At 43.2% G+C, this 14,651-nt stretch overlaps 1 protein-coding gene and 1 long non-coding RNA gene across 2 annotated transcripts in view; one reads left to right on the plus strand and one right to left on the minus strand.

The window, feature by feature from the left end:
• The window catches only part of LOC111952207 (SH3 and multiple ankyrin repeat domains protein 3-like), a 31,380-nt gene extending 23,291 nt beyond the window's left edge, over positions 1-8,089 (plus strand). Inside the window, exons 6-9 of the mRNA XM_070435365.1 lie at positions 3,784-3,861; positions 6,131-6,197; positions 6,665-6,900; positions 7,922-8,089. Coding sequence (XP_070291466.1) covers positions 3,784-3,861; positions 6,131-6,197; positions 6,665-6,900; positions 7,922-8,089 — 549 coding nt within the window. The remainder of the gene's footprint in view (positions 1-3,783; positions 3,862-6,130; positions 6,198-6,664; positions 6,901-7,921) is intronic.
• Positions 1-14,651, minus strand: part of LOC139023062 (uncharacterized) — an 870,035-nt gene that overhangs the window by 763,293 nt on the left and 92,091 nt on the right. The gene's annotated exons all lie outside the window — the stretch shown is intronic.

Here is a 14,651-nt window from a genome sequence, read left to right on the forward strand (position 1 = left end):
AGAGAAAAGTAGAGAGCCAAAGAAAAAATGAGGATGAAAGAGAAGCACATGACAGGCAGCCTCCAGATTGATGAGTCAATAAAGAGACAGTCCCAGTCAGTCAATCAGTCAGTCAGAAGTAGACTGGTTAATGAACAGAGTAGACTGGTTAATGCCACTACTAGAGGGGAGTGATTGAGCAGACACAACACCAGCTGAGAAAGGGATAACAGGAATCTGAGGGAATGAGTGGAACCCAGGTGGAATCACACACCTGTCAGACAAGAAAGACATGGAGAAGGAACAGAATGGCATCAGGAAGATTCTAAATGTGAAAAGACACACCTACTCATTCAAGGTTTTTCTTTATTTTTACTATTTTCTACATTGTAGAATAATAGTGAAGACATCAAAACTATGAAATAACACATATGGAATCATGTAGTAACCAATTTATTTTTAAACAAATCAAAATATATTTTATCTTTGAGATTCTTCAAAGTAGCCACCCTTTGCCTTGATGACAGATTTGCACACTCGTGTCATTCTCTCAAACAGTTTCACGAGGTAGTCACATGGAATGCATTTCAATTTTTAGCTGGTGTGCCTTGTTAAAAGTTCATTTGGGGAATTTATTTCCTTCTTAATGCGTTTGAGCCAATCAGTTGTGTTGTGACAAGGTACTGTAGGGTTGGTATATAGAGTATAGCCCTATTTGGTAAAAGACCAAGTCCATATTATGGCAAGAACAGCTCAAATAAGCAAAGAAAAATGACAGTCCATCATTACCTTAAGATATGGTCAGTCAATCTGGAAAATTTCAAGAACTTTAAAAGTTTCTTCAAGTGCAGTCGCAAAAACCATCAAGTGCTATGATGAAACTGGCTCTCATGAGGACAGCCACAGGAAAGTAAAACCCAGAGTTACCTCTGCTGCAGAGGATATGTTCATTAGAGTTAACAGCCTCAGAAATTGCAGCCCAAATAAATTCGCAGAGTTCAAGTAACAGACACATCTCAACATCAACTGTTCAGAGGGGACTACGTGAWTYAGGCCTTCATGGTCGAATTGCTGCAAAGAAACCACTACTAAAGGACACCAATAAGAAGAAGAGACTTTGGGCCTAGAAACACGATAAATGGACATTAGACAGGTGGACATATGTCCTTTGGTCTGATGAGTCCAAATGTTAGATTTTTTTGTTTCAACCGCTGTGTCTGTGTGAGATGGCGAGTAGGTGAATGGATGATCTCTGCATGTGTGGTTCCCACCGTGAAACATGGAGGACGATCTCTGCATGTGTGGTTTCCACCGTGAAACATGGACGACGATCTCTGCATGTGTGGTTCCCACACATGTGTGGTTCCCACCTACTGGTGACACTGTCAGTGATTTATTTAGAATTTAAGGCACACTTAAYMAGCATGGCTACAGCCGCATTCTGCAGCGATACACCATCCCATATGGTTTTCGCTTAGTGGATCTATCATTTGTTTTTCAACAGGACAATAACCCAACACACCTCCAGGCTGTGTAAGGGCTATTTGAACAAGAAGGAGAGTGATGGAGTGCTGCATCAGATGACCTGGCCTCCACAATCACCCGACCTCAACCAAATTGAGATGGTTTGGGATGAGTTGGACTGCAGAGTGAAGGAAAAGCAGCCAACAAAGCAGCCAACAAGCATATGTGGGAACTCCTTCAAGACAGTTGGAAAAGCATTCCAAGTGAAGCTGGTTGAGAGAATGCCAGGAGTGTGCAAAGCTGTCATCAAGACAAAGGATGGCTACTTTGAAGAATTTAAAATATGAAATATATTTTGATTTGTTAACACTTTTTTGGTTACTACATTATTTCATAGTTTTGATGTCTTCACTCTTATTCTACAATATAGAAAATTGTAAAAAGAAAAGAAAAACCCTAGAATGAGTAGGTTTATCCAAACTTTTGACTGGTGCTGTATATTGTGGTAAAGAAACGTGGTGACGACGTCTGCTGGATGCTTAAAGGTTTCGTATAATATGACTAGTGCTGTGAGCAGGGAGAGGGATGTCCCTCTCTATAATTGGTCTCCTGGAGCGTTTGTGTGTGTGTGTATGTTTGCGTGTGTGTGTGCGTGCGTGCCTGCGTGCGTGTGTGTGTGTGTGTGTTTGTGTGTTTGAGAGAGCACAGAGAAAGCAGTTGATGCATAGGTTATCCCCCATTCCAATTAAAAAGAGCATGCACACATAACTACACAGACAATGACACACACACACAAAGACACACTCATGGAGGGTCAAGATTGGGGAGAGATACTGAACAACCTCTCTTTCTTTCTCTCCATCACTTTCTCTCTGTTTCTACACTCGTCACTCTCTCCCTTCTCTTATTCTCTCACCCCTGTCTCTCCTGTCTCATGCATGTCACCCTCCTTAATGGATATTTTCTCATTCTCTGTAGATTATTCTGCTACTGCTAGTCTCCTGCCTAATGGAGAACAGGACACACACACAGCCCTCCTCAATATGTATTAACCACCCTAGCTAATTCACCGTCAGAGCCTTAATGTGGTACAGCTACAATTATGCTCCTCACCTTTAAGTGTAAACCAGAAGAGACGTTTAAACGAGAGAAAGAATGTGTGTTTTTGTGTGCAAATTTTACAGGCGACTAGTGATTAGCTAACAGCCTCAGGGGTTCAACTCTATGGGTTTTTAGCTATGTTAGCGTGCTAGCATTAACATGATGTGATTACAGGGCTATTACAGGAGAGGCAATGCATTATTGAACAGCCTTGTTCGGTAGAGGATGTTCTGCTGACTCCTTATGTCTACCTCTGCTTACCTTAAAAATACACACACACACGGAGGCAGACACACACACACACACACACGGAGGCAGACACACACACACACGGAGGCAGACACACACACGGAGACAGACACACACACACGGAGACAGACACACACACACACGGAGGCAGACACACACACACACACGGAGGCAGGCACATGCACAACTCAAGGCAGGGTTGCACTGCTTTCATGTAGTTTGTCACCAAAAGAAGGCTCTACAGCACTCTTACTATAGGTTCCTGTGAGATCAATGTCATTTGAACAGAGATGTGCAATCCTGTGTGTGTGTGTGTGCACGTGCGTGTGTGTGCATGCGTGATAATGACTCAATAGGGTCCAGGGAGAGAGCATGTTTGGTTAAGAAGATCAATCATAGAGCTGTTAATTCTACTCTGTGTTTTAAATTAAATATTGATCTATACCCTGTAAACACATAGCCCTCCCGTTAACCCATGGATCCCTCCTGAGAGAGGGAGAGGACTATACATTTACACACAGCACCAATGATATAGCCTAATGACACACACATCCACAGCAACAGACACGCTATGTTAGGCTATGAATGGAGGGAGAGATTGGGGTAGAGGAGGGTGATGAGAATGCAGAGGAAGGGAAGGGGAGTGGAAGGCTCTCTCTCTCTCACTAACTCTGGTCAGTGTAATTAGCAGACTTAGCTCTGTTGGGACCAATTAGAGAATAGAGCTGGCACTCAATGGAGCCTCATATATATTTTGTGTACGCTGTCCTGTTGCCCCGTGTAAGTCGTGCGTGTGTGTGTGCTGTCTCTTATACACATCTAGATGTGTATAAGAGACAGGTTTATGGGTTTGTGTGCATGTGCATGCTTGTGCGTGAGTGCTTGTTCATGTGTGTGCTGATGAATTGCCCAGCTACTGTATATGCAACCAAAATACAACTGATCGAAAAAAGAAAAAAAGAAAATGCTCTCTTTCTCTTCCTCTTTCAGGATAGCTGTACCAGAGTTCTACTGTTTCGGGGAGTGAATAAAGAGATCAAGAACTACAACAGCCAGACGGCCTTTCAGGTGAGACTCTCCTTCCTTCACCTGGCCTCTATCAGACATTACGTTCTAGCTATACAATAACCACATGCCATAAGGAAAACTTTATATGACTTAATATGGGAGAAGGTTTCAGAAACTCTTGGAGGTCAAGGGAGGTGGACATCAAAGATAATGTATTAATATTTGTTCTGCCATAACTACATGGCATGAAGGCAACTCCACTTGAAACACTGTTTCTGTACTCTGGCTTGCCTCTGTGACAAGCTGTGTGATTAAGCCTGTGTCAAATTGACATTGACACAGATTTCCTCAACACATCAAAGTTAATTTGTTTGTACACAGGGATAGCTGGCTCCACACAGCGCCAGCGCATGCACACACATTTGCTCACATGCACGTGCACACGCTCACACAGTGCCAGAAATAAGAAACACACACTGCTATCAGACATCTGTTACAAGCAGCCTTTTAATGAACGATTACTAATGTGTAAAATATGAATCAGAGAGAGAGAAAGCAAACAAAAGGAAAACAAATTACTATTTAATTTTGTTTGAAATGCTAGTTTTGGAGAGAGATATTACTACCTATGTCTGCTGCAAATATTGAGGCGGCTTATTCTAAAGCTTACCCAATAAAAATTCACAAAATCACAGATTTGGCACACCATTGCGCACACATCATAAAATATAWTGAGACAAATGACAGACAGTAGTCTACCAGTAGAACTCAATTTATTGAACATAATTAATGCCTGCTATATTTATATTTGAGTTCATTTATCTCAGTTTTCATTTGAATCATATTTTTATACGTTGTTTGTTTGTATCAACTGCAAAGACACTGGCAACTTTATTTATTAGTGAAGTCTGAAAGTGGTCACAGAGAGATGATAAAACATGTGATTCCATGTTGATCGGAGATCTTCTGTGTATAAAGGAATGCTGGAATAGTACCTGTTCTAAGAGGTCTGAGGTGTTAGATTAAGAGCGTTTAAGTGCAACGTTAATATCGATGGTTTTGGGAAATAGCTCGGAGATTTAACGATGCTCCTATGAAGGCTCTAACGATGAACTTAGCCTTAAGATGCTTTTGGGAAACCTGGCCTAGGAGTGGTTCCAGCCGCAGCAATATGGTAGCACAAATCCCTTTATTGAAATACCWGCGCACGTACACRCATGCACACACCATTGTCTGTCTGCTAAGGCAGGTAGCCTAATGGCTGGAGCGTTAGAAACCGAAAGGTTGCTATTTCKATTCACTGAGCGAACAAGGTGAAAAATATGTCGATCTGCCCTTGAGCAAGGCACTTAACCCTAATTGCTCCWGGGCCRCCATCAATAATGGGTCCGGGGAGTTGGGATACGCAAAAAACACATTTCCATTTTCACACTCGTACAGGTTACCCACTTGTGCACGCAGTGAACAGGACAAATATAAGCGCCCCCTATTTGACCTTGAAGAATGAGCGTCAGTCAAGGCCAACTCAGAGAGTCTGGCTCCTCCAAGCAGCTCTTGGAGAAGGAGGAGGAAAAAGGGAGTTGAGGGATACAGTATGAAAGAGATGAAGGGAAGGTGTGAGATTGACAGAAAAGGTATGAGAAAGCAGTAGAGAAAAGTGAGAGTGAGAGACAAAGAATATCAGAGACTATAATAACAGAGAAGTGATGCCGGATTCAGACAATAGCAGGGCTTGTCCTTGCCGTTCTGCCGCCCTAGGCGAGACCAAAAAAGGCTGTCCAGATGTTGTGTCGACTGGACCAAAAATCACTATCCGTGGATGATGAAGGCCGTAGACGTAGTAGTTGGCCACAACGCAGTAGTGGCCAACGTGTGAGAGAACCACAGCGTGATGAAGATGGGAGAGATAACATTTGTGATGGAAATGTAGTCTTAAAAAACTGATATTGAGGGAGGGAGGGAGAAAGTAGGTTTTGGATGGAATGTTGCCTGTTAGCCGTTAGAATAGATGCAGCATACATCTGATAATTGGTTCCCAAAATGTATTTTCTTGAAACAACAGAGGCTAAGGTTTATTCCAGACAGACGCAGAGACTGAGACATCAGGTTTCAGCAGGGTTCTGTTCTCCCCCATGAGAATGGCAGTTTCCTATGGGAGCCTTGTTTTACGGAACACTTGTGTTGAGAAGCAGGATACTAACCTGTTTTTGGGAAGGGAACAAACACACAACATATGTGACTTTATCCTCTCCTTCCTTCCCTCCCTCCGCTCTCTTCTCCTTCCCTCTCTTCCCCTTCCCTCCTCTCCCCTCCCTCTTTCCTCCTCCAGGTTGCCATTATAGCAGGAAACTTTGACCTGGCTGAAATCATTAAGATCCACAAAGTGTCAGACGTTGGTGAGTAGACGACATGCCATGGGTACGTGGCTAACAGCATGTGGTCATTGGACTTTAATTGAGTAAACACCTCCATAGTGGTGTGAGAGGATAAGAGAGTCCTCAGCCAAGTGACTGAAGCACTCCTACTGTAGCCACTGTAATCACCCACTCTGTCATTATCCCTGATCATGTGCACTTTTTTGTGTGATTCAGTGTACTGGGAGTCAATATGCTACGTGTGAAAATTCTGCCATCTAGTGTTTGACGGAAAGAATATCCCAGATTCCTAATTCAATGCAGTAAGATGTATGTACACATAAAGCTATGTAGCCTTGGTACTACCTCAGGGAATGTAGTAAGGGAAAGGGGGATACCTAGTCAGTTGTACAACTGAATGCATCATACTGAAATGTCCATTTAACGCAACCCCTGTACACATTGTTATGTTGATTTGACTAGCAACATGTTGTGTCACCCTCTCCCAGTGCCTTTCAGGGAGACCCCCTCCTATACTAACCGTAGACGTGTGTTGGTGGGAGGACTGCCTTCGCCCCGCTCCCTGCTGCGCTCCGCTAGCGACAACAACCTCAACGGGGAGAGCGGTCACGGTCTGGGGCAGGCCCTGCGGCAGGGTCACGGTCGACAGGGTCAATCTCCTGTCCCCTCTCTGAGGAGCCTGCCTGCACTGGGACAACACCAACAACACGCCAGCCTGGGGGAGGTGAGTGAGTGAGTGAGTGAGTGAGTGAGTGAGTGAGTGAGTGAGTGAGTGAGTGAGTGAGTGAGTGAGTGAGTGAGTGAGTGAGTGAGTGAGTGAGTGAGTGAGTGAGTGAGTGAGTGAGTGAGTGAGTGAGTGAGTGAGATTCACAAACAAGTGTAAAATAAATTACAATATAATTTCGTTAATTTTGTTTGAAATGCTAGTTTCGTTGCACGTGTTTGTGAATACACTATACCTGAGTTTCCCAAACTTGGTCCTCTGGACCCCAAGGGGTACACGTTTTGGTTTTTGCCCTAACACTACACATCTTATTCAAATGATCAAAGCTAGATGATTAGCTGATTATTTGATTCAGCTGTGTAGTGCTAGGTCAAAAATCAAAACGTGCACCCCTTGGAGTCCTGAGGACCGAGTTTGGGAAACCCTGTACTAAAGAGAGAGAGAGAGCTTTGACTATGTACAGACTCAKTGAGCATTGCTATTGAGAAAGGTTGGCGTAGGCAGACCTCGCTCTTAAGAGAAGACAGGCTATATGCACAAGTGAAGACAGGCTATGTGCCCACAAAATGAGGTGGAAACTGAGCTGCATTTTTTAACCTCCTGCTAAATGTATGACCATATTAGAGACTCATATTTCCCTCAGATTACACAGACCCACAAATAATGAAAAAACAAACTGGTGGGTGACGATGTGTGACCTGTTGTCAGGAAAGGTCAACCAGTGAAGAACAAACACCATTGTAAATGCAACCCATGTTTATGTAAAAAAAATTCACTTTTTTTTACTTTAACTATTTGCACATCATTACAACACTCTAGATAGACATAATATGACATTTGAAATGTCTTTATTCTTTTCGAACTTGTTTATTTTAGTTTTTGTTTATCCATTTCACTTGCTTTGCCAATGTAAACATATGTTTCCATGCCAATAAAGCCCCTTGAATTGAATTGCGAGAAAGAGAGTCTGTGTGTGTGTGTGCCTACGTGTGTGTGTGACAGTGTGTGTGCTGTATTCCAGACTCATCATGGAGAGGTGCCAGACAGCAGTCTCCAGAGCACAGGCAGCTCTCGCTCCTCCCACTCCCGCTCTCCCTCGCTACACAGTCATCTGCATGAGGGCGATCAGAGCGTCAGGAGGGCACATGGACACGCTCTGGGACACGTCCCTCGAGGACGCCTCAGGTGAGATGGACAATCAATCAATCATATATCGAATACCTTGGGGGACATTGAACTGTGCTGTTGTCTGATCTAATAGGCCAGCTCCTCCTCTCTCCTCCTTGTCATTGTCTCTCAAGTGTCTTACTCATGGGATGGCAGGTAGCCTAGTGGTTAGTGTTGGACTAGTAACTGAAAGGTTGCAAGATCAAATCCCTGAACAAGGTAAAAATCTGTCCTTCTGCCTCTGAACAAGGCAGTTTCTAGGCTGTCATTGAAAATAAGAATTTGTTCTTAACTGGCTTGCCTGGTAAAATAAAAAATGGTTCACACTGTAATATATACGTATGTGTGTGTCGGCGGGCTGGCCACTATTAATTGAAATAGATGTCTAGAAGGGTGGTTTGCATAAGGAGCTGGACTGGAGACGTACATGAGCTACACTCAGATATCCAGTCCATGCTTGTGGAGTGCATTGGGGGGACTTGTGGGATAAATTGAGCAGATTGCTGAGGTTTCTCAGTGTTTTATTGTGATCATGTGTCAGTACTAGGGTATTGACAAATTGACCATTTTTCTTAACGTTTAAAGTATATTTCCGTTACAGTTTTCCGTTAAAACGATGAGAAACTTTCATAAAATTCCACGTCAAATCCTATTGCATGGTTTGACCACTAGGGAGCAATAAAGTTCTATCTCAGTCATACAGCAGGCGGCATCTGAAATGTTCTCACGAAGACAACCGTTAATTCACGTTGATTCGTGTTACTTCCATTTGTTAGCGACTCACAACAAAAAATTCAACTAGCCGAGTGATCACTGTTCTTCTCCCAGCATTCTTTTTTCTCTCACTCAATTTCGATCCAACCGTTCCCTCAACTCACGCATGACTGCCTATAAATGACTGCCTATAAAACACAAACAAAACTGTAGACAAGCTATATATATTATTTGCTAAATCACAACAGTTTAATCACAAATTCAAAATGGTCTGGTTGATTAAAGTAGGGAAATATGTGTTCCAACCACGACCTGCAGTCTGGAATAATAAATGCCCCTCCTTTATTTTTATATTTTTGCCGATTGGCTATAGTGTAGAATACAACACTTTAGAATACAACACTATATATACAAAAGTATGTGGACATGTGTATAAAATCGAGCACACAGCCATGCAATCTCCATAGACAAACATAATAGGTAGTAGAAAGGCCTTACTGAAGAACTCAGTGACTTTCAACGTGGCACCATCTTAGGATGCCACCTTTCCAAAAAGTCAGTTAATCAAATTCCTGTCCTGCTAGAGCTGCCCCGGTCAACTGTAAATGCTGTTATTGTGAAGGGGAAACTTCTAGGAGCAAAAACGGCTCCGCCGCAATGTGGTAGGCCACACAAGCTCACAAAACAGGACCGCCGAGTGCTGAAGCTCACTTCCGGGTTCCAAACTGCCTCTGGAAGCAAGGTCAGCGCAAAAACTGTTAGTCGGGAGCTTCATTAAATTGATTTTCATGAACCAGCAACTGCACACAACCCTAAGATCACTACGCACAATGCCAAGCATCGGCGGGAGTTGTGTACAGCTCGCCGCCAGTGGAAACGTGTTTTCTGGAGTGATGAATCACGCTTCACCATCTGGCAGTACGATGGACGAATTTGGGTTTTGCGGATGCCAGTAGGAAGCTACCTGCCCCAATGCATAGTGCCAAATGTAAAGTTTGGTGGAGGAGGAATAATGGTCTGGGGCTGTTTTTCATTGTTCGGGCTAGGCCCCTTAGTTCCAATGAAGGAAAATCTTAAAGCTACAGCGTACAATGACATTCTAGATGATTCTGTGCTTCCAACTTTGTGGCAGCAGTTTGGGGAAGGCCATTTCCTGTTTCAGCATGACAAGGCCCCTGTGCACAATGCATGCCCACCCTCACTAATGCTCTTGTGGCTGAATGGAAGCAAATCCCCTCTGCAATGTTCCAACATCTAGTCATGGAATGCCTTCCCAGAAGAGAGGAGCAGCAAAGGGGGTCCAACTTCATATTAATGTCCATGACTTTGGAATGAGATGTTTTGACAAGCATGTGTCCACATACTCATGTAGTGCATGTACAGTGCATTCGGAAAGTATTCAGACCCCTTGACTTTTCCCACATTTTGTTACATTACAACCTTATTCTAAAATGAAATTAATTGTTTTTCCCCCTGTCAATCTACACACAATACCCCGTAATGACAAAGCAAAAACTGGTCAGGTTGGATGGGGAGCGTCGCTGCATAGCTATTTTCAGGTCTCTTCAGAGATGTTTAACCGGGCTCTGGCTGGACTACTCAAGGAYMTTCAGAGACTTGTCCCAAAGCCAGTCCTGCATTGTCTTGGCTGTGTGCTTAGGGTTATTGTCCTGTTGGAAGGTGAACTTTCACCCCAGTCTGAGGTCCTGAGCACACTGGAGCAGGTTTTCATCAAGGATCTCTCTGTATTTTGCTCCATTCATCTTTCCCTCAATCCTGATTAGTGTCCCAGTCCCTGCCGCTGAAAACATCCCCACAGCATGATGCTGCCAACCCCATTCTTCACCGTAGGGATGGAGCCAGGTTTCCTCCAGACGTGACGCTTGGTATTCAGGTCAAATAGTTCAATCTTGATGTCATCAGACCAGATAATCTTGTTTCTCATGGTCTGAGAGTCTTTAGGTGACTTTTGGCAAACTCCAAGTGGGCTGCCATGTGCCTTTTACTGAGAAGTGGCTTCCATCTGGCCAAACTACCATAAAGGCTTGATTGATGGAGTGGTGCAGAGATGGTTGTCCTTCTGGAAGGTTCTCCCATCTCCACAAAATAACTCTGGAGCTCTGTCAGTAACCATCGGGTTCTTGGTCGTATCCCTGACCAAGGCCCTTCTCCCCCGATTGCTCAGTTTGGCAGGGCGGCCAGCTCTAGGAAGAGTCTTGGTGGTTCCCAACTTCTTCCATTTAAGAATGATGTAGGCCACTGTTTTCTTGGGGACCTTCAGTGCTGCAGAAATGTTTTGGTACACTTCCCCAGATTTGTGTCTCGACACAATCYTGTCTCGGAGCTCTATGGACAATTCCTTCGACATCATGACTTGGTTTTTGCCCTGACATGCACTGTCAATTGTGGGACCTTATATAGACAGGTGTGTGCCTTTCCAAATCATGTCCAATCAATTGAATTTACCACAGGTGGACTCCAATCATGTTGTAGAAACATCTCAAGGATGATCAATGGAAACAGGATGCATCTGAGCTCAATTTCGAGTCTCATAGCAAAGGGTCTGAATACTTATGTAAATAAGCTATTTCTGTTTCTGCAACCAAAAAATTATAATCTGTTTTTGCTTTGTCATTATGGTGTATTGTGTGTAGATTGATGAAGAAAATTTCATATTTAATCAATTTTAGAATAAGGCTGTAACGTCACAAAATTAGGAAAAAGTCAAGGTGTCTGAATACTGTACTTACCGATATTCTCCAGAAGCAGCAGCAGTTTCATGTCTGACAGGGCAATTGCATTACAGACAAGACTCGAGCCCTCTCTCCCTCTGTAATACTCTATACTGTCACTTCACTCCATCCATCACACAGGCTGCTTCTCAGACCTCTCTCTCTCTTTCTCGCTCTCTATCTCTTCTTCCCTCCTTCACTCTGTCTTAAGAAGGCCATGGTAGTCAAGCAGCATCAGTGTGTTTAAAATAGGGTGCTATTGGTAGTGTAGCTTCCATATATGTGAGCGTACCTTGGTCTCCACAAAGAGGTATAGTGATACCTTCATTTTCAGTTCATATGAGATGCTTACTGAGACTCTGTCCTGTATCAGTAGTATTGAGACTGCACAGAAAGAGGGGGTTGCACTTTACTTGACACCCAGTTTCATAACACATTATGACAAGATCATAACCATGTCATATCACTGTCATGACCCATGTATTTACACCTGTTGTGACATATATCTAATTATTTTATGGCTGGTTATGACACCTATATAAAGAAAGGAAACTGCCAAGAAGTTCCCTTTGTTTCGAAAGTGTGTTTCTTAAATCCTTTGTTGTTGTAATTAATTCTTTACAGTTATGTTTTTTCAGAACATTTTAAATAACTTGAAGAAAAGACACTTCATGACACTGTCATGAAGCATTATGACCATCCTGTGTCACTTTACTTGAACTAAGAAAATACACTTTGACACTGTCAAGAAGAATTACTACCATCATAAACATATAAGCCAGATAGGCCTATCACGTACATGCCCTTATATCAGTCAAAAAGAGGGTGTGTTGCCCTGCTGCTGAAATCTGCTCCTGCTTTATTCCCAGTCATCAGCAACCTAGCATTGAGGTAGGTGCATGTCTGACATCAATGTTTCCCTAATTACAATGTTAATTTAATATGCCATAAAATAACTCCTGTGGTAGGTTTTGTGAGTTTTTACACTCTTATGTAGGTGTCATAACCAGCCATAAAATAACACAATATATGTCACAACAGGTCTAAATATACTATGTGTGTCATGACAGTGTTATGACCATATTATAACAGGTTTTGACAAGTTATGTCAGCTGTTATGACATATTATGGCATGGTTATGACTGTGTCATAACGTGTTATGACGCTGGGTGTCAAGTAAAGTATTACCAACGAGGGATAATGAAAGGCATCGATAGAGGGAGGGAGGGAGGGGTAGTTTCCCTACTGTGTTCTGTCCTAGATGCCCGTCTGTGTTCTTCTACTGTTTATTTTTCTGCTGTAATTAGCATGTTAATCTGTGTAAGAAGTGACAGGTCTGTAAATTGCTAATGTTATTGACACAACAGTAAAGGCCTGAGGACTCTTGAGGGAGAGAGTGACTGTCCTCAAATGATATGGTGCAAGGAAAACATTAGAAACACATGCCTCCCTCCTTTCCTTACCTCTCTACTTCTCTCCCTTCCTATTGTTGGCCACTACTGGTCTCTCTCACTCTCTCTCTCTTTTTCGTTGGCCACTACTTCTCTCTCTCTCTCTCTCTCTATGACCATCTGTCTGCCCTGTGGTAGCTCCAGGGCATTCTGGGTACAAGGGGAGTGTGAAATTAGTTTGGCCGGTCAGTGGCCCGCCCCTATGGCCAATATAACCACTTCCCGTGGAACATGCCATCACTTCCTCTCAAACCAGAGTGGGCAGTGCGGTCAGGAGTCCAACACTGTTTCTAGGCGGAAACTGGGAATGGTTGAGAAAAGGTTGGAATTTGGACACATGGAATGGTTGTGTGTGAGTGAGTTATCTATACCATAGAAACTAATATAACACTATTGGTTATAGAGGTTGGTAATGCAATAGGCCTTGTTCCTTCTTTTCTCTGCTGTCTCCATCTGTCCCCCTATATCCATTTCCTGTCATTCTCTTTCTCACCTTTCTCTCTATTTCACACATCCTCTCTTTCATTTCTTCTCCCTCTTTCTCCCCCCCCACTCCTCTCTGTCTTGATCTCTTCCTTCATTCTCTAACTGTAGGGTTTGTTGGAGTGTAGATTATCCATGGTTTTCCAAAGGGCTGAGAGAGGGAAAGAAAGAGGGAGAATCTCCTGCTACTGGGCGAAAAGGTTCAATATCAGGGGATATCTTTATCTATATATTTCTGGATATCTGACATTTTATTAGGTATAAGGAGTAGACAAACTCCAGATACGCATGTCTTTAATGTCATATACGGAGCTAGGATATTCTACATGATTGGACAGTTTCTACATGCATCCAATCCGGAACTCAGAAATCTCCCTGCTACTGTATCATCCTTGTACTGTAAGTCTGATCACTTTTGAGAAAATTGCCTTTGAATGTTTTGGTAGCTACTGGAGAGCTCTTCTTTGTCTACACCCATTCAGCATCGTTCACACCCTCTTAAGCTTTAGCCCCAACCATCTGAGCGTTCTGTGTTAACAACAGCAGTCAAGCACCCAAGCTAACTGGCTAATGTTGGCTAACTTGCTAGCTACTTCAAATCAAATCAAAGTTTATTTGTCAAGTGCGCCGAATACAACAGGTGTAGACCTTACAGTGAAATGCTTACTTACAGGCTCTAACCAATAGTGTGAAAAAAGGTGTGTGTGTGTGTGTGTGTGTGTGTGTGTGTGTGTGTAGGTAAGTAAAGAAATTAAACAGTAAAAATACATTTGAAAATAAGAGTAGCAAGGCTATATACAGACACCGGTTAGTCAGGCTTATTGAGGTAGTATGTACATGTAGGTATGATTAAAGTGACTATGCATATATGATGAACAGAGAGTAGCAGTAGCGTAAAAGGAGGGGTTGGTGGGAGGTGGGACACAATGCAGATAGCCCAGTTAGCCAATGTGCGGGAGCATTGGTGGGTCGGGCCAATTGAGGTAGTAGGTACATGGATGTATGGTTAAAGTGACTATGCATATAAGATAAACAGAGAGTAGCAGCAGCGTAAAAGAGAGGTTGGGAGGGGCACACAATGTAAATAGTCCAGGTAACCATTTGGGTAACCACCTGGGGGCGACCCAGGACCCAAGTCCAGGATCCACTTGCAGAGGGAGGTGTTTAGTCCCAGGTTCCTTAGCTTAGTGATGAGCTTAGAGGG

The sequence above is a fragment of the Salvelinus sp. IW2-2015 genome, linkage group LG26, assembly GCF_002910315.2.
Source record: "Salvelinus sp. IW2-2015 linkage group LG26, ASM291031v2, whole genome shotgun sequence".
Taxonomy (NCBI): Eukaryota; Metazoa; Chordata; class Actinopteri; order Salmoniformes; family Salmonidae; genus Salvelinus; species Salvelinus sp. IW2-2015.